The following is a 24,360-nucleotide window of genomic DNA, read 5'->3' on the forward strand; positions in this document are numbered from 1 at the left end:
GCAGAACTGAAATGCCTTTTGCTATTGTTCTTCCAAAGGTCAAACCCTATCCAATCACAGAATACTGTGACCCTAACACTACAATAACATCCACATGTCGCTCAACACTGAGCTGCGAGAGATTTGTGGGAAACATCTGTTCGACTACAAAACAGACATAAGGACAAATATGCAAATAAAGATTTGGATGTGCGCGGTAAAACTATTTGGACTCCAGACACTAACCAAGCTGATTGTAGAAAAAAATAAATTGAACAGACAGAAAATACGTAGATTGATTTTTTCGTGCATTTTATTTATATCACACAATTGCGTAAGAGTATTTTTGACCATGCTGAAAAGTTCAAACTTCAAAAACTCTCACGGCTAGATGATTTGCTCAGCAGATCTATGAATAATCCATTATATAGGCATTATCTCATCCGTGGGAGAAACTTAGACAAATACCTGCAGAAAGACTCTTAAAATTGACACTTCTCGCCATAATCCAACGCATGTGGCTAAAACCAGATTACACCAAATAATATGTTAAGGCATACCATGTGAAATGAAAAATGTTCCGAGTATGGATTTAGGGATAATTTGACCTCTACCTCACTTGCAATGAGAGCTCGATATTAAAAAAAAATGAAAAAGAATCAAATGGAAAGTGTCTCCTTGATTTACTGTATGTATCTTTAAATAAAATGTTATGCAGCGCTAAAATGTACCGTGAAGCTGTACGCTTTCAAAGGGAAACAGGAAGGAAGCAGGGACTGTGATGCCACGCCAAAAATTGGTTTGCAGATACAGTTTTTAATGTATCACAACAATGAGCAACAAACATACTTGATGAACTATTTCCAGAAGAAGTTGTTCAAATACCATCTACAATAAACGTCATTTCAACTATGACAACAGGTCTGTGACAAAATAAAAAAGTTTCAAAACCATGTTATTACCGTAATACGGTACAGCTGAGACCTCAAACATTACAGTAACAAAAACTAATGAGACTACTCTCTATATATAAAACATCAATAACATTTTTGGTTTAGTTTATTTAAAGTTTTAGCCATAGGGGCGTCTTTTTTTATTAAAACCTTGGGGTGCATTTCCTATGTTACCCAGGCGTTGAAAGTACGTATTGTGTAGAGTATGATTACGTCTCGATCATCCCTTTGAAATCCAGAAGAACAATCCTAATATCAACCTTTAGAAGGCTGTCCTCCTATGCTTGACACGCTATCCATCCGTAGAAAGGTTTTTTGGCTGCTGTGCAGTTTATGTACAATTACATTATTGGACCATCCTTTGTTTTTTTGGGGATTTTTTTCTTTTTATTTTTTCTTTACCATTCCTTTGTGTGGGAAGCATTCTGGTTCAAGCTAACACTTTAGCGCACAGTGCCAGCTGACAGTACAGTCTATAAATGCTGTTCCACATTCAGGGAAAGGCAAAAGCTCAAAAGTTCAAAAAGCCTTTGGAATCAGGACAGTCGCTCACGTTTTGGACAGAGGCAGGATTGCACCTTAGGAGGCCAAGATGTCTCTTGAAACACAATCAAAAAGTGTCTTCAGGATTAAAATAAGCGTTAAAATATTACAAAAAAATCCAAATAAGAACATTAAAAAGTCCACAAAAAAAAGAATTAAAAAGTTTAACATTTTACCTTGAACAAAAGAAATCACCTGTACAGCAATAAAAACTAAAATGAAATGTTACTTAATTTCATCGTTTGAAACAATTTTTAAGCATGATTTGATTTAACCTGTCAAACAGTTGCATTACATGCTACTTGTTCATCTCAGAATAGGAATACCAAAAGCAATACATTTTTGCATTTCTTCATAATAATAAATTTGTACCATGCACAGCCAACTACGAATATGTACAACAGCTTAGCTTTCTTTGTTCACAAGCCTTTTACATTCATACGTTATGCCTTCTGTTACTTTGGAATGAATCACGTTTTCCTACTGTAGAAAACCGGAAAGTGATCCGTAAAAAATTAAACACCCTTGACAGCGTTCACATTCTTTAAGTTACATAGCCGAAAACGAAACGAAAACAGTAAAGCAATGTAATTCATGAATCAGTATTCAGTCTAGTAGGAATCTGAAATGTATGGCAGGCGATAAAAACCAAAAATGAAAATAAAAAGACAACAAACTAAAAAAAAAAGAAAAAATGACACAGTAGCAGCATAACGTTGTAAGATAATACTTGTATCCCTAAACATGATGGAAAATGGTGACATTAAGAGAAGTGCCCAGAGAAAAATGGAAGAAATGGCCCATCCACTATATGGCAGTGTGTAGGGGTAACACTGTGTTCAGTCTTATAGGAAAAACAATAATTTCATTTGATAAAACAAAAGCTTTGCCCCGTTTTAAAGCAGCTTTGCTTGTTTTTCAACCATTTCAACTTATTTTGTCCAACTTGCACTTTTACAGTTTCAAGTATACAGTACTACTTTCATGGATGCACCGATTGAATGTCTCTGGATTGTTAGGTGTCAAAGGTTTCTAACAATTGTGGACCAATCTGCTGCTGACCTACACACAAATAATAATTAAAACAAACGAACAAACAAACACCAAAAACTGATATCTATTAAATTAAGACACGGCCTACCTAAAAAAAAAAAAAGAGGAACAAAATAAGTGCACTATAGTCCAGACACAAGCAAGTACCGTAACAGTATAGCAATTCACAAATGAAAAATGTTCTATTCACATAATCTTCAAGAGAGTCTATCAAAACTAGAATTATTACCTCTTCAGAAAAGGGTGTGACGAGAGGTAAAAGAAAGAAGGTAAGAGTTGGCACAGATTATTAGTAGATTCTACAAGAAAAGGGGTGTTGTATATAAATACAGTTTGTGGCAATACAAACTGGCAAACACGGGAGCGTTCAACACATTTTACTTTACCGTTCTAAATTCCCTCAGTGGTAAAATTCATACTCGGGCAAACTAAAAGGATATGCGCGTTGTCCTGGAACAGTTATATTGTCTCTTGGTACACTACACACATCAAGGAAACGCCTCCAATAAAGCTTGACATGTTTTGGTAAAAGCCATTTATAAGCAGGCTTCGTTGCTGTTTCAACAAATGAGAAATGTTATGTTCTGACCTGAGAATTTAAAGCTACTGAATTACACCTAACTAAACTAAGAGAAATTCTCTTTGAAAGTTCTGGATCATTATCCCATACAGTACATGCTAGCATTTGGAAATCAATCCAGCGGAGGTGCAATTTGCTATCGTGAGAATTTTTGGCTTGAATCAAGCTCCGAAAGAACTTGTGAAAGTTTTCCTATTCCATGTTTTTTTTTTGTATACAATATAAGCTCAGTCAAGCATCTGCAACAGTTCTGTCCATAACAAAAATCAATCATTATCTTGCCAGCATATCAATATGGGAAAAACAATCCTGAGTCAATCTTTTGGTACTGTAACTTTTTGGGTTAGAGAAACTTTGGAACTGCGGTTAAAGTCTTTTTTTTTTTGTCTTTTAAGCAAGGGATCCGTTTTTCACTCCTACACACTGAACATATCCATTCTGATACTATTGAAATTGCCATCTAGGCCAGACGGTGTCTTAGCCTTCACTTCCAACGTGTTATCTAAGTCGTCCAGCTTCTGGCTTAACTCGCTGTCAGACTCGTCTGAACAACTTTCGGTGGGTAGTGAGGTTTGAACCCCTGAGGTGCTGCACGAAGTTGAGGTAACCGTTGAAGGCAAGGAAAGGGTAGGAGGAGAAGCAGATGGGCAGGAAGCAGCTTTCCTGGCTGAGGCCTGGAAAAGAATATTTGGCCAGGACTTCATGGACAAGTGAGAGAGATGAGGCAAGGTGTTATTTGAAGAAGCTGCAGACTGCGAGGTAGATGTGGTGTTAGGACAAGGGGAGCAGACTGAGTGAGGTAATAATCTAGCATGCTCTTTGGCATTTCTCATTGCTTGTTTGATTGTTTTCTCTTTGTGCACGCTGGACTGAAGGTGTTGGCCAAGTGCTTCGTTCCCACTGACGGACACCTTGCAGGCTACGCAGTTATACTTGCTCACTGCCTTACGAAGCACCGTCTCTTGTGGGTCGATGAACGGGTGACCAAAGTAACAGAAGGACTTCTGATGGCGAGCCGCCGAGTCTTCGTCAGCGAAAATCATCTGGCACTTTCTACATATAAACTCGTGTTTGATGGACGGAACGATAAACGCATCTGGAAAGCCTGGACTTTTGGTATCTGTTTGGGGTTCTCCGTTTGTGCTTTCTGTTGAAGAGCCTTTATCATCCTTGTTCTCGATAGCCTCTTTTGGTTTGACAGAGTTGCTATGCTGTGACTTCATAAGGGGGGTTCTCTGCTTGTGTTCACTTTGCTTTTGCTGCTGTTGCTGCTGCTGCTGCTGCTTCTGTAAGGAATCCTGGAGGGACTGCTGGTACTGCTGAAGCAGGGCAGTTGGGGAAAGCCCCGCGATCGCCTGGGGCATAGCGGGACCGTATGGGAACAGATTCTCCATTCCACACAGAGGAGGGAAATATCCCCCCTGTACTCCGCCAGGAAGCTGGGGCGAGAAACACGACGCAAAGCCAGGGATGAAATAAGGCAAGAACTGTCCACCTAAGAAGGAGCCTGGGTCACCGGCGATGGCATTCTGAAGTGCTTGCAGTTGTGCTGGGTCCATCTGAGCCTCACTTCCCAATTTTCCAATCATCTGCGAGGACTTTTCCCTTTTCTTAACGATGGGGATCTCGGGGCGGGCAGTGTTGGCTTCTTTGACCTTGGGCTTCTCAAACTTCTTGTCTTTCTCGGATTCTTTTATGTGCTGCTCAGTCTGATTTGCTGCCAAAGGAGAAGGAGGAAGAGGAAGTGCGGGGGGTGGAGGAGGAGGAGGTGGTGTCTGAAGAAGAGGCTTGGTTGGGGTACAGCTGAGAGACATGGCAGGAGAAGGGGTTGCTGGAGTAGGGAACCCAAGCATGCCAGCACCAGGAGACGCTAAAGCTGAAATACAGTAGTATAGATAATATTGAAATATTTGACGGCAGAATCATTCCTAAACTATGCAAGCAAAGATTTTCACTGATATTACTGTGAATCAAAACAGTCACAGGCTTGTTATATAAAAATTATTACAAATAATGAACAAGAAAAGAAAAGCACATGCATGAAAGCAATGCAAATGTAGCAATCACACCCAAACTCCTCTGCATTGAACGCATGCATTAAATGTATTTTGTTAAATCCATGTCACAGTCCTTAACAGCACAAGCATGTGGAGCATTTAGTGCATAAATTGTTCATGAAGTTGTACTACACTATTTTTGTCATACTAACTCACCAGGTGTATTTGGTGGAAAACCTGGAAGCGAGGATGGCCCATTGACACCAGGAAGTAGTACTGGCGGGAGACCAGATATTCCCGGGTAGGCAGTTGGCAGGCTAAGGCCATGAAGTGCATTATTATCCACTGAGGGTTGCTGCTGGGCTGGCAAGTTGAGTATATCGGTTGCCTTCTTCAAACGGTCAAGTTCTTGTTGAGCCATAAGCTGGCGGACAGTGGTAGGTGCTAGATAGTCTTTTTCACGATCCACCTGGTTCACCAGGGTTTCCTGCACCTTTGCAATGTGCTGCTTTGAGAATATATGGTCACGAATCGAAAGTCTGGCTGTATACTTCACTCTACATAATGTACACTCAGGCCTGGGCCCATCTGGGGAACCTTGGCTTATCATGAATGGCTTTCCAATGTTTATTTTGAATTTCTTTTCCTTTGCGCGGGCATTCTGGAACCAAACCTGCACAACACGTTTTGGGAGTCCTATTTCACTGCCCAGCATTTCACACTCTTGCATAGTAGGTGTGCGGTAGTCACTGAAGCAAGCCTTGAGGACTTTAAGCTGTAGGTTGCTCATTTGGGTTCTAAAACGCTTGTGGCACGGTCTCTCCCCGCCGGCTTGTGCAGACTTGAAGGGATTGGCAGCTCCAAACGAACTGGGAGAACTTGGATCTGCTAAACTTGAAGTTTCGCTCTTGTCTGCATTTTCGTCAAAGTCGTCATCTCTGGAATAGAAGTAGTCGCCAGAGAAACTTAGCGATGGGCTAACCATGTTGTAAAGGAATCTGTCCTCATTTAGCTCCATGAGTTGTGCTTGGTTTGTTTTGTTCTCAATCATTTTCTCACTTCCATTAATTGTGAGATTCTCAACCTCATTATTGGTCTCGTCTCCAGTTGTAGCATCACTTACGGCCGTGTTAATTGAGGACGTCTCATCAAAGTCAATTTTGTTGGCATTAAAAGAGGCCTCTGTGGAACTCATGTTAAGCCCCTCAAGTTCATCACTGTTTTCTGTTTTTAAGCAAGATAAGTTCAATAGGTTTCTTAGCGCCAGCTCAGACGTTTTGACTGGAGTGGAGGATGCAGTTGGAAACTCACTATCATTCACCTCAGTCTTTGTGGCCATCTGTAAATAATCCGAAAAATTGTGCTTTTGAGGGCTTTGACCTTCATCCTCTTGAGGCATCATTGGACTTGGAGGCAAACTAAATCCTGCCTGTTTAGCCTCATGCCAGTGTCTTGAACGAATGTGACTATCTAAAGCTGACTTGGCCTTAAATAACGCCCTGCAGAATGGACACTTTTTGTGAGACTGGGAAGGCCCAAGTGCTCTAAATTGCCCTTTCCTCTCTCTAGCCCGGGTATTCTGAAACCAGACTTGGACGACTCTTTTCTTCAGCCCAACCTCATGAGCAATGTGATCTAACATTTTTCGTGTTGGGTTTGAATCAAGTAAGTACTTCTCATAGAGGATCTCAAGTTGCTCTGGAGTAATGGTAGTTCTGAGACGTTTATCTCTGTGCTGATCTTCACCGCTGTTAATGCTATCTTTTTCATGAGATCCATCATCTTTTTCCTCTAATTTACGTTTCATGGCGTTAGAGCTAACAGCGGAGGCGAGGCCAGAGTTGCTTGGAGTTGGCATCTGCGACAGGGCTCCGGATAGGAGCTGACCAATCATAAGAGGGTTATTGGGGTCAAAGATCATATAGGGCATATCCATTGGCCTTTCTAAAAACTGGGAGTGTAGGAATTGGTTTTGGGCTGCCAGAAAATGCATGTGCTGGTGCTCCTGCCAAAGTTCTACTGTTGGGAAAGCGATTTTGCACTGATCACAGTGGTACTGTAGCATCTGTGGGGGGAGGCTGTTGTTGAGTGAAGACAGTACGATGGACAGAGGACTTGAAGGGACAGCTGTAGACTGGGGCTGTGAATGGGGTCTTGATATTTGTGGTACTTTCTGTTGTGGGGGCTGTGGGGTCGAGGCCTTGGAAGATTTTAGATCACTCAAGCTTTTGGGGTTTTGTGAAAGGGCATTTTCTCCAACCTTTGTTTTTTCATGGAGAAGTTCAGGTTTGGGTGAGGTTTTCCCTACATCAGGTCGAGGTGATGGCATTAAGGGGGAGCTGGAGCCAGAGCTGCTTGCTGTTATAAAAGGTTGTCTCGATGGCTCTGTATGCTTTGCCAAAATCTGCTCATTGTTCTCTGCTGATTCTTCAGAGTGATTTTCATCTCCACCCTCATCGTCCTCATCTTTATAACATAGCTTCTTTTGGTGAGTAATGAGATCGAAAATACGGGGGAAAATGACGTTGCATTTCTTACATTGGTACTGCATATTGTTGGTCCTGATGTATCGTTCATTTGTTAGTTCTTTCTTCTCAGTGTCTTTTGAATCGGCTTGGTTCTCGTAACTTTTTCGGGCCTTCTGTCGGGCGTTTTGAAACCACACCACAATCACTCGTGTCGGCAAGTTGAGAACAGTGGAGAGCTGCTCGATTTCATCATCCTTGGGGTAAGCGTTGGTATCAAAGAAGTCTTGGAGAACTCGTAGCTGATAATCAGTGAAACGTGTTCTTGATGACCTTTTGTTCGCCGTAGCATCAGTTCTGTAGTACTCCAGCATGTTTACTTGGGATTCAAGTCTGATATCTTCCAGTGTGGTCATGGGTGGAATACTGAAATTGTAAGGGGAATCTTTACTCCTCTGACGCTCTTTGAAGAGTGTGTTGCGGAACCAGTGCTTTATGACCTTCTGTGGAAGGCCAGATTTGTCTGCCATTTCTTGAATCTGCTCTTCGTTGGGAGAGTTATTGATGTCAAAGTGAGCGCGGAGGACTTTCAACTGATCGTCTGTGATTCTGGTGCGAGGACGCTTGAACTGAGACTGCCGCAGGAAGTTTGGATCTAGTCCCAGTTGTTGTTGACATAACTGTGTGAGGTCAGAAGATAAAGAGTCAATTGTTGGAAGCTGCAGCGCAAGCTGTGGGGGTAGCCCAGGGTGCTGCACTGATTGCATCATCAGTGGTGAGAACATTGGCAAGTCGAGAGAAACAGGGAGCTGGACTTGAGGAGGTGCAGTGTGTGGTGGAGGTGGTGGGGGTGGAGGTGGTGGTTGTTGAAGAGTCTGTAGAGGTGCAGGTGATGGCGTCTGTGATCTCCCCACTGATGTGGAAGTAGGGAGCGCAGTCACTGGAGCAAGAGGGGGAGGTGGGGGTGGTGGTGGAGGAGTTTCTGGAGATGCTGGGTTTATGGGGTACAGCTTGTCATATGCATCCCTGTACTGCTGGGCAAACTTCTCAAGCTCCACATAAGGAAAAAACTGGCCATGCACATGTTCCTGATGGCTTTTAAGAATGAGCATGTTGGAGAACAATTTCCCACACTGTCCACACTCTAGTTTTTCTGTCAGTTGTTCCTCTCTGTTCTTTTTCTGGCTTTTCTGTCTATTCTCATTATACTGAATTACCAGTTCAAAGCCAAAGTTTTCTAGTAGTGCCTTGGCCACATTACCTCTAGCTCCTGAGATGATGCGTGGCGGAGGAATTAGAGGTTCTGAAAATTTAGGCTTTTTGGAATCTTTATTCTCTTTTGTGCCATCTCCATCAGTAGCTATATCCTGCTTTGCTTTGCTCTCATGTTTCTCTAAATGTTCCTCAGCATCTTTAGACATTTGAATCTCAGATAGAGCCACGTGGTTGGACTCAGTTTTAGGCCTGTGGCTCTGCTGCTGTGCTTTTTGCTGCATCTGAGACTGGGAGGCCTGGTGTTGGGCTTGCTGCTGTGAGAGCTGAAGCTGCTGCTGTTGGCCCAGTTGGTGTTGTTGCTGCATTTGTTGCTTCAGATCTTCTAGGAACGATCCTGTCATGCCAGGCATCCCGAATGCAGCTGAATGCAATGCAAGCTCAGGGCTGATGTTAAATTCAGCACCGGGAATGTAGAAGGGAAAAAGAAACTGAGGCTGCTGGAACTGCAGCAGGGCGTCTGGTGTCATTGGGAAGTGGGGGAAAAAAGCTGGATTCAAAAACTGTGGCTGAAAGAACGCAGCTTGCTGCTGAAGCTCATGCTGGAGTTGCATTTGAAGCTGTGCTGGTGACTGAGCTGGTGGGTGGGCGGGCTGCACAGAGATGTGATCAGTAGTTTGCTTCATGGTAACTTCTTTGGCATCTACAGTGTTTTCTTTGTTAGAGGATACTGGTGCACTCCCAGAATCTGTGTTTCCCTGATTGAGTGGAACAGGGCTTTTAGCTGAAGTACTTCCACTGCTCCCACCGCCAGTACTGCTGCTAGACTCCATTTTGGCTGTTCGGGCTTTTGTCTGATGAAGCACAGACCTCATGTGGATCTCCAGGGTTGAGCTTTGGCTATAAGCAACGTTACATATATTGCATTTGTATGGTTTGTTGTCAACATTGTTGCTGGTCTCCTGGGGAACTGGGCTTGAGGCTTCTTGGATCACTTTCTTTAGCTTATGTAAATGTGAGACAGAATTGTAGTGAACGAGAAGAATGTTCTTTTGGGTGAAGGACTCTTTGCATACTGTGCATTTGTATGGACGTGAGGGGTCTAAAAACTTCTCCATGGTAAAATTTGGACCTTTCCTAAAGGGCAAGGTACGCTTTGGCTCTGAACCCATGTCATCAAGCAAGGAGCTGCTATCACTTCCAGTGGGACTGGCCTTTCCTTCTTGGTCAAGCTCATCCTCTTTGTCTAGTTCGTTTTCAAAGGCTTGTGCCTCTTCCAGAGCCCTCATCTCACTCTCAACAATGTCACCGTTTAGAGGCAGGCTCCCACAGAGCTGTTGCACTTCGGACTCACTTAGCTCGGGGTGACCGGTCTCCAGATGCTTCCGAAGAGCAAGGAATGTCCTGAAGCTGCGCTGGCAGAGGCTGCACATTGTGGCTGCACGAATGGCGTGGTATTGGGAATGTATCTCAAGCTTCTGCATCGTCTTGAAAGCCAGGCTGCAATGGCTGCAGCGGTATTTGTAGACATGGCGATCGGAAACTGAGAGCTGCTGCCGCTTCTGCTGATCGGTAAGATGCTCCTGCAGGGAATCTGGGCTCTTCCTGTCCTGACTGCTAGCCTTCTTCCAGTCAGGGGCATCAATAGCTTCCTTGGGTGGCTTGAGTTCCTCATTGTTACGTTCAACCTCACTTTTGTCTTGGCCTGTGCTGCTTTTCGTATCCTTAAAGCCGATTCCTGTTAAAAAAGAGCAGAGATTTTAGATTTGTTCTACAGGATTTTTATGATATATTTTGAGGAATTCTCTAGTGCAGTTCATACAATTTAGTGGATGCTGTGGCTGCATAATGTGCTTACCCATGGGTTTTCCAGCTCCCTCTGGGATAACAGTTGAAGAATCCATCAAAGATGGGACTTTGTCTTGTGATGATACAGACAACAGGGAATTATTTGGCACTGAAACATCTGGACCCGCAACCTAAAAAAACAACATATCAGTCCTTTATTAAAACAAACATATGAAAACCAAAGCCACAAAATTTAATTTAATTGAGAAGAGCAGGTTAAGTGCTTGGAAAATGCTTAGAAAAGCTTAGTTCTCAGCTTTTTTATACAATTAAATAAAATAAATGACAAGTATTTATGCAGTACATACTGTCATAAGCAACTTCTCCACACAATCTGGGGCCACGCTGTGAAGATGAGTGAGATGCAGCTGCAAGTGAATCTTGTTACTGAGGACATCCTGACACAGTGGGCAGCTGATGATGGGCTGCATGGAATGCTGGGACATGATGTGCAACTGTAAACGGTTCGCATCCTTGTTACTGTAATTACAGTACGGGCACTGCTGCACCTGAAAGAATAAAGTTGATCATAAATTACTTATAAATACTTTATAGTACTCCTGTAAACTATCACATGAGTGATTGTGCTGTAAATGACAAGATAGTCCCCAAGGGAAATTAACCCAATTCCAAACAAAACAAGTAGGACTCTGTGACAAGCAGAGCGGGACGAGGGTCGTGAGGGAACGGTGCGAGGCCGGTGACACGAGTGATAACGAGCTTCAGCTGCGCATTGCACCGGTCTCGCATCTCTCACGGAGGAGCTGCAGAAGCATAAAAGGAGGAGCGACAACAGTGAAGGACGAGAGAGAACCAGGCCTGGAGTTTATGTTATGTTTTATTATGTTTGTGTGGCCGGCAGTCGACCGTGAGGGAGCTGTCGGCACTTTACTTTTGTTTTGTTTTGTTGTTTGTTTATTTTATTAAAAGTTTGGTTTATATGTTCGCCGGTTTCCCACCTCCTCCGGGAACCGGCGAACGTATAAACCGTGAGCGATGCTCGTTACCACTCGCGCGTCACCGGCCTCGCGCCGTTCCTTCACGGCCCTCGTCCTGCTCTGCTTGTCACAGACTCCTTATAATGTCTATCCAACCTAATTTCCTCTAATTCACTGAGTTCTTCATTTCAAGTGACTTAATTAACAAAACATGAATGGCTGGAATTTCTAATCACAAGATTACAAAGGATGTGGACGTAAACCATTCCAGACTGTGCTTAATCCTCATTACATGGTGTACGGTTAAACTGAAAAGTCTCACTGCCCGTCTCGATGTAACATTTTTATGGAATGCGTTTTAATATAATACAAAAAAGAATTCTATTAATACACAAATGGATACAATCTGTCTCATTTTTGAAAACAGATCAATGTAACGAACCTGCTCATTGGACAGTGTCTGGTCATCAGCTGATTTAGGCCTCTTGGGTGGAGTGTCATTTTCTTTTTCCTGCTGAAGCGACCGCTTGCCTGCTGTAGCAGTCCCCAGGGTTTCCTTAGCCAGTGTATTAATTCCTGTGAATAAACAGATAAGATATCTTCTGTCACAAGCTTATTCTGGACTCCTGATACTGAGCATCTACTTAGGGGTATAATGACCCTCACTTTAATAAGAAGTCACATTTGGGTAGCATAAGCTTATTGGGAATGTAGATCTCACAAAAGGTTATTGGGGTGACAATGAAATTCACAAAAAAAGTAGAATTAAACTGAATTGCAATGCATGTAAAATGCACATATTGATTTTGAGCATGAACACTAGAGAACCCAACAAAAATCTATATTCACAAAGCAATTTCTGCTATGAAGATATTCGTAAATAAATCGAGGTCTGAATTCATTGTTATTGCATTGCAGGTCAGAGTACCATTATGCAGTTCATTTGGGGATATAGACAGCCAAATCACCTTCTCCCGCATCCCCCTGAATATCCATGCCTCATATTCTGTATTAAAGGGGGGTTGCCATGTTATTTCCATTTCGGCTGAGCTCAATTCAGCAAATCAGCCCCCAGTTGTATTTAGAGTATGCTGCACGGAGTGATAAATCTTTCATTACCCCCGTATCCTCAGATACAGACAGTGTCCCAGCCTCCTCAGTCAATGCAATTTATCCTCTCGCTGCATATGCTGCACACAAAGAAACCTTGCTCGCTGTTCTTCATTCTAATCTGGTCACTCTAGGCTAAATGTGTGTATTACTTTTATGAATCAAAGCTTAGCAAGGCAGGCATTGACAATGGATGGAGGAAAAAGATGTTATGGTACAAAATGTATTTTGTTCTGCTCACTTGTTTAAAATATATTTCAATACCTGCCGCACGCTCATGCGTGTTAATTCACTGCATCACAAGGACTTCTGCTTATTTTATTGCGGTCTTACATATCAGCAGCCTGACATATTAGCCTGCCAAAGAAAGTGACACGGGAGGAGTAAAAACCACAAGGGCGCAATACAAATTTCCAAGAGCATCAGAGTACGGTCTGCAGTCTCAAATAGCTAGGTAATCTTTTTTCTCTCCTGGCCTTGATTTCCCCCCGCTGTGTTGGGGGGGATGTCACATGCATTTCATGACAAACAGAAAACCTCATTTGCGAGGCTCCCCAATCTCATTGCTGTACCGCACCGTCTGACCTTTTTTCCTCTCTCCTGTTTATTATGAGGATTTCTAATTTTAACTTTCAATTTTCGCCTTCTTCCAGTCAATCTGCAACTAAATTATTTCCCGGGTGAGAAGGCGACTCCTGGACAAGCGGGTGCAAATATACTTTACAATGCAACGAGGCCCGTCCATTGATTGCCATCATATTGAATGTAAATGTATGGTCTGGGGGCTAATCTTCTCGACATGAGTATCCATCCTTATGATTTATTTTCCTAATCAAACCTCTGCTTTCATAAACATTTAAAGGACATAGCAGATGGACACAATACTGTTAGAGGGAAATTGAAGCGAGAAAAGCCGTCGCAACGTCTCCAAACACATGCGGTGCATAACGCGTTGCTAAACTCAGCTAAAAAGACTATTTAAATCTTTATAGTAAATCAAATAAAAAATGAAAATACCTCCACGTCTGGCCTCAATGGCTAGGTTCTTTGTGTGTTCTGTACCTCATACTAAATGAAACTGCCCTTTTCTTTGTCTTCAAACACGCACACAGACACGCACACAGTGCAATGAAGCAATAGAGAAAATAATTTTGACACCGCAGCCCCCCCTTTCCATCCGAATGACAAATGTCTTTGAGAAGCAGGACCTTGCTTGATTAGATAAATCAAACAGTGATTTATGACATTCAAGCTGTTTGCATTACATGGAGCAGAGCTGCAGACTGGCCACCCATCTTTATTTACAACTGTCAATAACTGGGGTTTTTAAAATCATGCAACCTGCGCTTCTTTAAACACCTCTGATAATTCAACCAAACGGTTTTTCAAAATCAGAAACTACAGATATCTAATCTTCCTCGCATAAGGGGTCATGTTAATGTGTGGTTTTCTCCATTCCTTGGTCTGCGGATGACATCAAACAACGACAATTTTACACAAAAAAAAACAAGTAGTGCATGTCTTCGACATGTAAACCGTCGGTGTGTTCTTACATAAAAAGCCATTTTATTTCACAAATTCTTTCCCCTGCAAACGCCAATTACACAGGGCTCGTCCGATAAAGGCATCATAAATTTACTATTCAATTTACTGGTCTCCAGTCCAGCCAGTCTGGCCGAGGTGACAGGACAATAAATAAAGCTGGGCCCTGGGACGCTCCGAGAACCTTAGTGATTTACAAGGACACGAGGTTGAGGTTACGCATTAGTGTGACCTACAGTTCAGCAGATAACATTAGAATAGCACACTGTGAATTCTCGGCCTGCACACTGAAGCCCAGCGTTCTGCTCATCCGAGTCCATCTGCTTTATCATCGCGCTTCAGACGAGGCGTAAACCAACGGATGTCATATTTGGCAAATCCTACAAGTCTCTCTGAATCGATTAAGTCAGTAACAGAATTCATAGCTCTAGGCCTTCAATGAAATATGCAAATACTTTTAATTTAATTTATTTTAATTTAATATCTAGATAGACAGCAATTGAATAAATGCTCATTTCAGAGCTGGAAACCTTGCGGAAACATGCAAATAATGTTCAAATGCAAATGCTCACGTTAAATATGCAGCATTCGCTCTGCCTTGCATTTTATTTCAATCGGCTGCATTATTTTAAATCGCACGAGCGACTGATTTGAAGAACGGCTGTTGTGAACAATGGTTTGATTTCCTTCCTAATTTACGGGCAGGTGTGCAGAAAATGTTCTTAGCAATAATGACAGCTAATGTTCATCTTTGCTGCGTTTTCTAAATCTCTTACTCTAAAGCAAATACCCTGACAAGCTTCCATGTTACATCTAAACAGAGCACAAAATAATCAGGAGTTGATCCAGATTAGGACATTTGCATGGAAAATGCTATTTGGATTACAATTAATCCACCGTGACAGTAAATTAAAAAGTAAGAGTAAATGAGAATGAGGACTGTTTTGAGAGAAACTGTGATGAGAGTCCCTGTAAAGATGAACTACTCTATAAAATATCTCTCTATATAATCTTTAATGTGCGGGAGCCTGGCGTTTTATATTCAACCTCACATTCGAGATTTCGTTTTTAGATATTTAACATATGGGTTTAACAGAGCAAGCCTTAAAATCCATTCTAACCCTTTCAATGGAAGCACTGGATTTCTTAAATCAAAACAACAACTACTCAAGGTGGATATTTTGTAATCCCAATAGAAAAGATGTAAAAAGTTAACATACATATTCACATTACACCAGTTTAAGCAATATCTGCACCCCGGCCACAGCATTAAATGACGCTGCATGTAATAGTTCATGTAAATGCATTGAGTGCGAGCTGCCTCAGACGGGCCTGTCATGGTTATATGGATAAAAGATAAACGACTGGCTAAACTAATAGGCTCTGTCCTGTTCAGCATTTCCTCTGCTCCATTGAACCCAACATTATGTAGCTAGGTATGGTGTGCATGGAAAGACGTCTAATGTAATATTCATTTCCACCATATATTTCCATCTCATACATAAAAAAGCACATATGAATTCTTATTTGGCAAATCAAATACAACAGAGCCTTAGGTAGTGATGCCAGATGCTAGCTCCAGGGGCTGTTTCCTGATCTCAACACAGCGCTGTTTTGTAAGGATTGTTGCCCTCGCTAATGTGTTACCAGTCGTATCTGCAGTTATTCTGCGCTGAAGGCTCCGATAGGCGGTGCCTAGTACGTTGGGGGGGGGGGAACACAGGGAAGGGGGTTGCAAGGGTGCAATTTTTTAAAAGAAAAAAAAATTTGAGCGCTATCTAATCCTGTGCTTACACAAAATGAATATGTCATCAGAGGAATCGCAAGAACAGCAAAGATTAATGAAAGGCGCTTAGAAATTACAAGCACGCAAACTGATTTGATTAAAAAATAATCTTGGTGGTCATTGTGGAATATTCTTTGCCTTATCCACATCTCTGCCATCAGATGGCTATGATTAAAATGGGTCAGTGGGAGGATACCGAGAGAATTCACATGCAACCCACACATGCAGCTATTAATGCAAGAGAAATAAAGGTGAGAAAAACAAAATCGTGTGTTACAAAGAGGCTCGGAGAGAGGATACCGGGAAAAAGACCAAAACTAAAGGTCTTACTAGAGTCCTTCTCAGTCGTCTTGCCCTCTACGGCGTCCCTCCCGCTCGAGTCTTTGTCCTCGGCCGCGGCCAATGAGGATGCTCGTGGGGATTCCTCGCTGTCTTCGCCTGGTTCTTCTACAATTGAACACAGGAAGGGCATTCGGTTACCCACTGGAGCTTAGTGCGAAACATCTTTGAACCCAAGATATGCCACAGATGACCAGCACCTCAACAGTTTAACACTGGCGTGCACTTCGAGGTCGTGGGGGTCCGTCTGGTTTCACACCCCAGGACATGCTGAAATATGAATCGTCTTCTGGGGTCCACATTACAACCTTCCCCAGATTGTTAGCGCCAGGCAGATTACATGGAAATTTTTCCGTAGGCTCAACCAACCCCCCCCCGACCGTGTTTAATAATTCTGTGTATCTTTGCAGCACTGCCAGTGGATTAATCTGTTTATGCTGTTAGGTGATAGGTTGAGGCCATGTGCCTCTAATCCCTGAAAGGCCTACTGTTCGCTTTCATCCAGAGAGCATTTGTCTCTCACTGTGCTGATGTCACATTTTAATGAATTTTTAGCAGGCTGAGTAATGCCAGATAACCACTCCTGTCTCTCTCCCTCCGCCCCATGCAGCTTCCATCACATGGCACGCGACAGGGGGAAGAAAGAGAGAGACGGAACGGGCCGAGAACGCGAGAGGGGGAGAAATAAACATATTTTGGAAGACCCCGCGAGAAATGAAATAAATTAGGACGACGTGAGGCAGGAAAATGCCGTTCAAAGTGCTGCGCTCATCCATTTTACAAAACCTTAATAACCATATAAATTGACCACGGGGAGGCGAAGAGGTCACCGGCACATTTGCATACAATCACTCAAGTCATTGTTTGGTAAGCAGAGGGCCCCGGCTCTGCGGATACATGATATAATTAACCCCTTAAAAATCCCCACACAGCGCTGGCACCGACGTTTTAAGTGCAATACATTAAGTGGAAATTATATACGGCATGAAATTTTCATGGCAGATGCTGAGAGTGATTGAAAGGCAAAATTGTGCTGCACTCTAGTCCTGATGTTTTATTAATAATATTCTGACAACGGGATGAAATATCTCCTGTCACTGCTGGCAGCCGGCTGCAAAAATTGCTATTTTGGCGCACACGCGGTGACGGCGTGCTCTAATACGTCCCGCAACAAAGGCGCCGTGTGTGTATGTGTGTATGTAAGATAGCTGGGGGTCTTTTTAGATGTACATGCTGCATTTCTTAAGGAAACAAGAAAGCTGGTGTATGTGTGTGTGTGTGTTTATTTTTACCAACCCACATACACATAACATGCAAATATAGTGCGCATTTCTTTACATTAAATTCCACAGTCAAACATGCACAGTGATGAATAAAAACAGTCAAATGCTTTTTATAATAAGCACACACACATAAGCAGTAGGGTCAGTGCTCCTCAGTTCACCTCTGTCATTATAGTAAGACAGGCGGTTAAAGCAACGCTAGGGGTGAAAAAGGGTGAGTGGTGTGTGGAAAGGGGGTGTTTGGGGGCAGAAGGGGTCTGGACGGAGGTTGTGTTTGAGCTTAAGCCAGTGTCAATGCAGAGGGCTAATAAGAAAGAGAGAGAGTGCTCAGCCTCAGTAGGCAGATGAGAATCTGCGTGACTTGGGCGGGGGGGTGGGGGTTGAGGACCAGCTGGAGGTCTGTGATCATGACCAGATTTCAGGACGGTTAATAAAGGAGACGCACACACACACACAAACACCACAGCACAATGTCACACCCTAAGGGCATGGGGGCAAACCCGTGGCCCCCTCGCCCCTCCTCCTCCAGCACCCGTGAGCTGCTCTCCTCAGTCGGCTAGATTTACCGACCCGGTCCCCCTAGCTGGGAAATGAAGTGCTAGCGAGCGTCTCTACCTCGAGGGGGCATCAAATTTTTAAGGCGATCGTGGAATGTATTAATAAAACATAAGCGTGTCACCAAAAAGAAAAGGGCGAATTATGAAGGTAGTAACAGACGGAATAAGGGAGAAAAAAAAGACGGGTTGCTATCATCTGGGTCTCATCAGACGGCATTTTTTCCTTTCCTTCCACTGTCCCTCTCTCCCTCGGCTGTAAGTAGGGTGTTCTGCACTTTTTCTGGTATGCATTTCATGAGCGAGAGATACTCCCAGACACGCTTTCCTATACATCACAGCGGTGTCTGCACTGTGCCTGACCCTGGCAACAGTTTGAGTAATCTGAATGCTTTGCAGAGGCAATGTGTCAGCAACATTGGAGCGGGACGGGGGGGCAGACTCTCTGCCCATCAAACTTAATCGCAAACAGCAGAGCCGTAGACAACTTTTACTGCCCCCGCCGTCTCTTTCAAGCGAACCCGCAAACACGTCAACCGCACATCTCCGACGGCTTGCCGTTCAACAGTCTAAACGTCCCGCGAGACACATTCTGATGTGGGATGATAGCGCGACGGGGGGATCGGGGTCAAGGAGGCGTCACAATTATCGCTGTGTTTTTACCCTTTTACAACTACGGTAGCTAGTGCATTGTTGTTTTTACATGTAGAGATAGCGGAAGGGGAAGTGCAAATTTATACATGTGACGCTGGTCACTTCTTCATTAAAAACTGGTAGAGAAAGAATAATAATGGACGTGGAGGGTGGGTTGCTCTCTTAACACCTCAGTCTGGTCATTATCTGCCGCCCGCTGCACACGCCGAAGGATACCCCAAAAATGATTGGGCTCATTAAAATGTGTCCCCCACCTGCACTATCATCACACTGTTTATTTATGTCTCTGAACAAAACAACACCAGAACGTCCTGTTATTGAGGTAAGGCAATGAGGAAGCACGTTTTTCAAAACACTAAATATTATTACAAATAATATTTTCTATGTGATATGTTTTTTGTTGTTATTGTTATTTCTACATTTGTATCAATCCATCTAAAAAACACAATCTGGTTGCAATTATAATTTCTGTCTCCTCTTGTTGAGGTGTAAGGAACACTAATTTCCCACAACGCCACAGGTTGGCTCTGAGCGGCCCACGCTTTTCATGATGTCACATTCTTTCCCCCCATGGTTTTCATTTGGGTCGCTCCGTTTTAAAGGAATCTTTGAAACTCTAAACCCTGTACTACTTTGTTAAGGGCCAGTTGTAATACTTTCAGGATAATAAGCTTTAACTGACTTGTTGATCCACCGTCCCCCAACCCAAATCTTTTTTCTCCCCTCTCTCTCTCTCTCTCTCTCTCTCTCTCTCTCTCTCTTTTGCACCCTCTTTTTCCAAATTTCAGTGTATTTAACAAGCATTTAGATCTTAACCAGATGCCGTTAATGTACCATGTCTAAAATACTAAACATCCACGCAGAGATCGGGCCCGTTTCCCTATGTGCCTCTGATGCTGGGAGCAGATCTCGGAGAGACACATTCAGACATGCTCAGCTGCTGTAGGGACCGCTGTGGCTGCATCTTCAAAGTGCCCCGCGGGTAACCTGGAATACACACACATTTCCTCCAATATTTATAATGTTGGTTTTAAGAATAAACCTTGTTTAGGTTTTTGTAAACAGCTCAAATGAGAATCTTAAATAACAGATAATAGCAGTACTTTGATACGCAGCGTATTTTACATATACTGTGCCATTTTGACCAAACTGAAGCACTGAAACCTTTTAAAAACCTTCAACCCATTCTATACTGATTCCATTGACAAACTGAAAGTTTATTTTCCTTAGCAGTTAATGCATAATTTATCGTAACCACAAAGAGGGATAATGTAAAACTCCGTTACTTGATATTGTTGCTACAGATGCCTTTTAATGTAAAAAACTCATATCAGCACTCGGCCGAATCTTCTTTGTTGTTGTCAGTCGCTTTCATCCAAGACAGTTCTCCTGCGCTACCATTTCCTCGGTGATGTACTCAGGATGTATGATGCCCTCATCACCATTAATCACCTCCATCAAATGAATAAACATGATGAAGATTAAAGCTTCTCCTTTTGCTGCACCAACAGAAATCACCCTCTCAATTTCTGCAGACTTCCGCCTCCATAAGAGATATTAATGGTCCCAAATAACTAGCATTAAATCTTTTAAAGAATGCATCTTCAAAGGGTTCCACAGACAAACCCTGAACACCTGCATTTTACAGAAAAAGGCTTTTGTGTCCGTGCCACTCGGATCACCTGAGGCACGCAGAGAAAATCAAACGTAAGAAGGCGCCGCGGCCCGGCTTCTTCAGCATTGGAAAATAATATAAACAGATTTCTGTTCATTTGTTCGCCTCAACCCTCCCCTCTCTCTCTCCGTTCTTCCCTTTTTATTATTCTCCGTCCAATATTTATTCAAGACATGATTATAAACATCTGCCCGGGTAGCCGTTTCATCAACACAGGAGCCAAAAGGGCTGGAAATTTCACACATGGCCGCCAACATGACCTCGGCTCGGCGTTTTTTTCCTCCTGCGCAACGCACGGTTTCCTGTCTGTGACGTTTGAAAAGCACTGGGGGCCGGGGTTAATGGCCTTTCCAATCTCTGTGATAAGAATTCATTTTGTTCTATTACCAGCAGTTATCAGTGCAGGCTGCAGCATCACTTCAGCAGGGGGTTCAATCAATGAGAGAACCTAATGAAGTAACCAGCTCTAGATCTATTTTCTTGCTCAACTCTATCAGACAAATAAGACCAATCTGTCACCCCTGTGCAGGTCTGCTCTGGAAAACCCAGAAAGCCTAGTCCGAAAACCCAGAGCGCAAAGTGAAGACATGCAGATGGCTTGAATTGTGGTCTGGCGTGCATGCAGATTTTTTAAATACATACGGGTCAATGACAAATAAGGATGTCAGATAGGATAAAAACAAAAATTTTGTTTGACCCACATGAGCCAAGTTCTTAGAAATGTAATCTGTGTATTCATGTTTAATACATCTTTGAAAAACATTTATAGCATTTTCTAAAAATATTTTGATTTAGTAATGTCAAGTGGTGTACCCATCAAGTAAAACGTAATGAAACATGTTTCCATAAACTCAAGTGCACAGAACATATTTTCCCAAATTTTATAATATATATTTTTTTCATTTCATAACTATACATCGTAATATAAAAGTTGTTAGGATTCTTTTAAAATTAAAAAGTTTTTTTAGAAAAATATTAATAATAAAATATATTCTGAAATTACCTCAAAAAATGTATATTTTTGATATATTTTTACACTCACTAGACCAGACATTACTTTACGCTACACAAAAGCATTTAAATAAAAAATTAAAACTGCTCATCATAAGGAGGTAACACTGTCACTGTATATACAAACTGTATTTTTCAGCGTTTTTCAGAATAATGATGAATCTGGAGAAAAATCACATCATTAACCCAAACAGAGTGACAAAAAAGTGAACTGGAAAATATCAAACTGACAAATGAGATGGCCTACAACAGTATTTTCTGCGAGCACATTATTATTATCAATCAAACATCTGGGGTCATTTAAAGGTTACAGTCAGCACCAGATGCAGTTTGATCATAAATAGATCTCTCTTCTGATTGGCCAGCGGTGTCGTTCAGAAAACTGTAATTCTAAAGAGAACAAAGAAAAATAATCTCAGCGGCCACGTGTAATGAGGCCGCTTGGACAACATCTCGGTCAAATCTCCTAATGGAAACGGGGTTTACAACAGCAGCGCGGCTCAAGGAGAAAGTCTCTGACAATGGCTGAGAGATGGCATCCACTGGAGGAAATGAATGAGCTTGTCCTCTCCCTTCCAACTCTATAAAAACATGCAAAAAATGTCCATTTCATTACTCGCTAAACAATGTCATATGGGCTGCGCTGCCCCCTAATAGTCCCTGACAAAGGAGTACCAGCAGACATATGCTTTAAATAAATAAGATTACCCTGATAGACAGAGGCCTCGGACAATGTTCCCTGTTCTGTCTCTCCCTGTTTTTTTTCCTTGCAGCTCCTGTCGTTCGCCCTCATTTGTCTGCTACAGAGGAAATCAGAAGTATACCCTGCATTTGGGCCCCATAAGCGTGTGTGCTTTAACTTCAAACCTGTAATTCTACAAAATGGTGATCGATGTGGATCAAAATCTGGATATTTTCATGTGCTCTTGAATTGAATAGACACGTTCCAGCTACCGTTTGGTTTCACAATGATATATTACAATTAAAACTTGGCAAATTTGCAATGAAGTGCATAGTGTATCTGTGTTAGAAATGACAACGACACGCCCAGCGGGCCTTCAGGAAGTGTCAATGGTTTTTTCACAACGTCTTAATTGTGGCTTATTGATTAGATCTGAACAAAGTTGTTTGGAAAAGACAGTAAGGGGAATAATGGGGGAATTATGCGGGGATGGCCCAGCATAGCTCCAAATTGAGTCTGATCAATATTTAAATGACTCCCGTCATTGATTTAAAATCAACTTTCAATTAAGACATCTGTTGGACTTTTAACTACAACACTTAGCCATTGAGGAGAAAATAAGGGAACATTTATTGATACTCTTAAACAGCGGTGACCATTCCGCCATCGATTCGGTCATTTGCGCTGGCATTGGTATGCAGGGGCTTCTAACTCTTTCGTCGCTGGCCCCGGCCTCGGTGAAAGACTTAAATAAATATATAAAGCCCAGACCCATCTCGCCGGACAGACAGAGGGAGATTAACCTTTATCCAGAGCTAAGTCAAAGGCATGTTATCTGCGGCGCTGTAATTACATGGGCTCCATGTTTGTAGCCGATCGAATGGAACTCCTTGTGCTGTGTCGGCAGTCCGGAGGGGGAGAGTTTCTGGCCGGCCTAATCAGGTAACAGACACCTTTTGTTTTGGGAGCTCATTGATGGATGAAATCTTTATCTGTAATATTGATCAGCCGGGACTCTAAACTGTCTATCTTGGCTACTGGAAGCTCTAACAAGATTGCCAACTGGAGTATATCAGTTAACATTTAATCAATGACAGTTTAAGACACAGATGCTTTAAAAAGGCTGTGTGTTTTCCTCCTGCTCCGAACGATTAGGGGAGGGATTGTTCTGAATTTATCATCCACCTTTGCGGCAGGGACGAAGAGGAAGAGCAGCGTCCTTGAATCGGGAACGTCAATGCATTCAAATAAGCCGAAAGGAGCCGCAAAGGAGTAAATTATTCATAAAAAAAGTAACTTCATCCGTTTTTATTAGGAAAGCACGCTTTTACGCCAAATGCCTGGTTCGGTTGCCATACATCAAACAACGGGGCAGCAAACCGCAACTAGATGGAGAAAAATACATGCAACGCGCCATCTTAGTAAATGTATAATTTTTGCCACCCTTGCAAAATATAGCGATGTTAGATGCAATGAGGTGTCAGCGAGCCTAGCATGCAATCTATTAGAATTCCAGTTTGACTCGTCTGCTGCTTGCGGTTCACCCGCACCCCCTTTCCCCATCCTACATTTTCCTCCTTCTCCAGACCCCGGTCCAATTAGAGCCCCGAGCTAGTCACAATGGCTGCGGCGTCTGTCAGTCACGCTCGGACCTCACCGCCCCTGGCCGCTGCGATCATTAGCTATTCATTTGCGTGCCCTAGCTGTCCCTTTAAGCCAAATGCGAGTGGGCTAATTATGTTAAACACCAGTGTAAGAAAAGCAGGCGATTTCTCATCCTCTTCATTATGAATGTCTCTTTTCCTGCCTTCACAGTGCAAACAAGTATCCAGATCTAAACCATGAACTGCCGGAAACATAATACACATACAAAACAAACATTGAGGTATTTATTTCTAACACCCACAATCCAACCCGTGCACGCTTGCCGTCCTAATAATCCCTGTGATCACAAGCCGTAACTTTCTGTGATATTAACAAAAGCAGCGACGCGTTTCATTTAGCCTTGCGAAATATTATCATAGGATCCTCTCTAATTTGCATTTGACACGGTGACGGCGGTGCGACGGAGAGAGGGATGTCCTTGCAGCACCCCGTTCCTGTGTGTCAGATCAAAGCCACTTCAGTGTGTGAATGTGGCAGCGGAGATCTCCGCT

The 24,360-nt window shown here is 42.7% G+C and overlaps 1 protein-coding gene across 4 annotated transcripts in view; it reads right to left on the reverse strand.

Annotated features, from left to right (window-relative positions):
- Positions 1–361: 361 nt before the first annotated feature.
- The window catches only part of zfhx4 (zinc finger homeobox 4), a 73,092-nt gene continuing 49,093 nt past the window's right edge, over positions 362–24,360 (reverse strand). For 3 of the 4 annotated variants that reach the window (XM_057322414.1, XM_057322413.1, XM_057322416.1), the window contains exons 5-10: positions 16,337–16,453; positions 12,011–12,144; positions 10,939–11,139; positions 10,641–10,761; positions 5,322–10,520; positions 362–4,984 (exon numbers count right to left, since the gene is read on the reverse strand). In XM_057322414.1, the coding sequence (XP_057178397.1) occupies positions 3,525–4,984; positions 5,322–10,520; positions 10,641–10,761; positions 10,939–11,139; positions 12,011–12,144; positions 16,337–16,453 (7,232 nt within the window). In that variant the 3' untranslated portion in view covers positions 362–3,524. The remainder of the gene's footprint in view (positions 4,985–5,321; positions 10,521–10,640; positions 10,762–10,938; positions 11,140–12,010; positions 12,145–16,336; positions 16,454–24,360) is intronic. The other variant, XM_057322417.1, reaches the window with a different exon arrangement.

The sequence above is a fragment of the Triplophysa rosa genome, linkage group LG23 (genome assembly GCF_024868665.1).
Source record: "Triplophysa rosa linkage group LG23, Trosa_1v2, whole genome shotgun sequence".
NCBI classification, from domain to species: Eukaryota; Metazoa; Chordata; class Actinopteri; order Cypriniformes; family Nemacheilidae; genus Triplophysa; species Triplophysa rosa.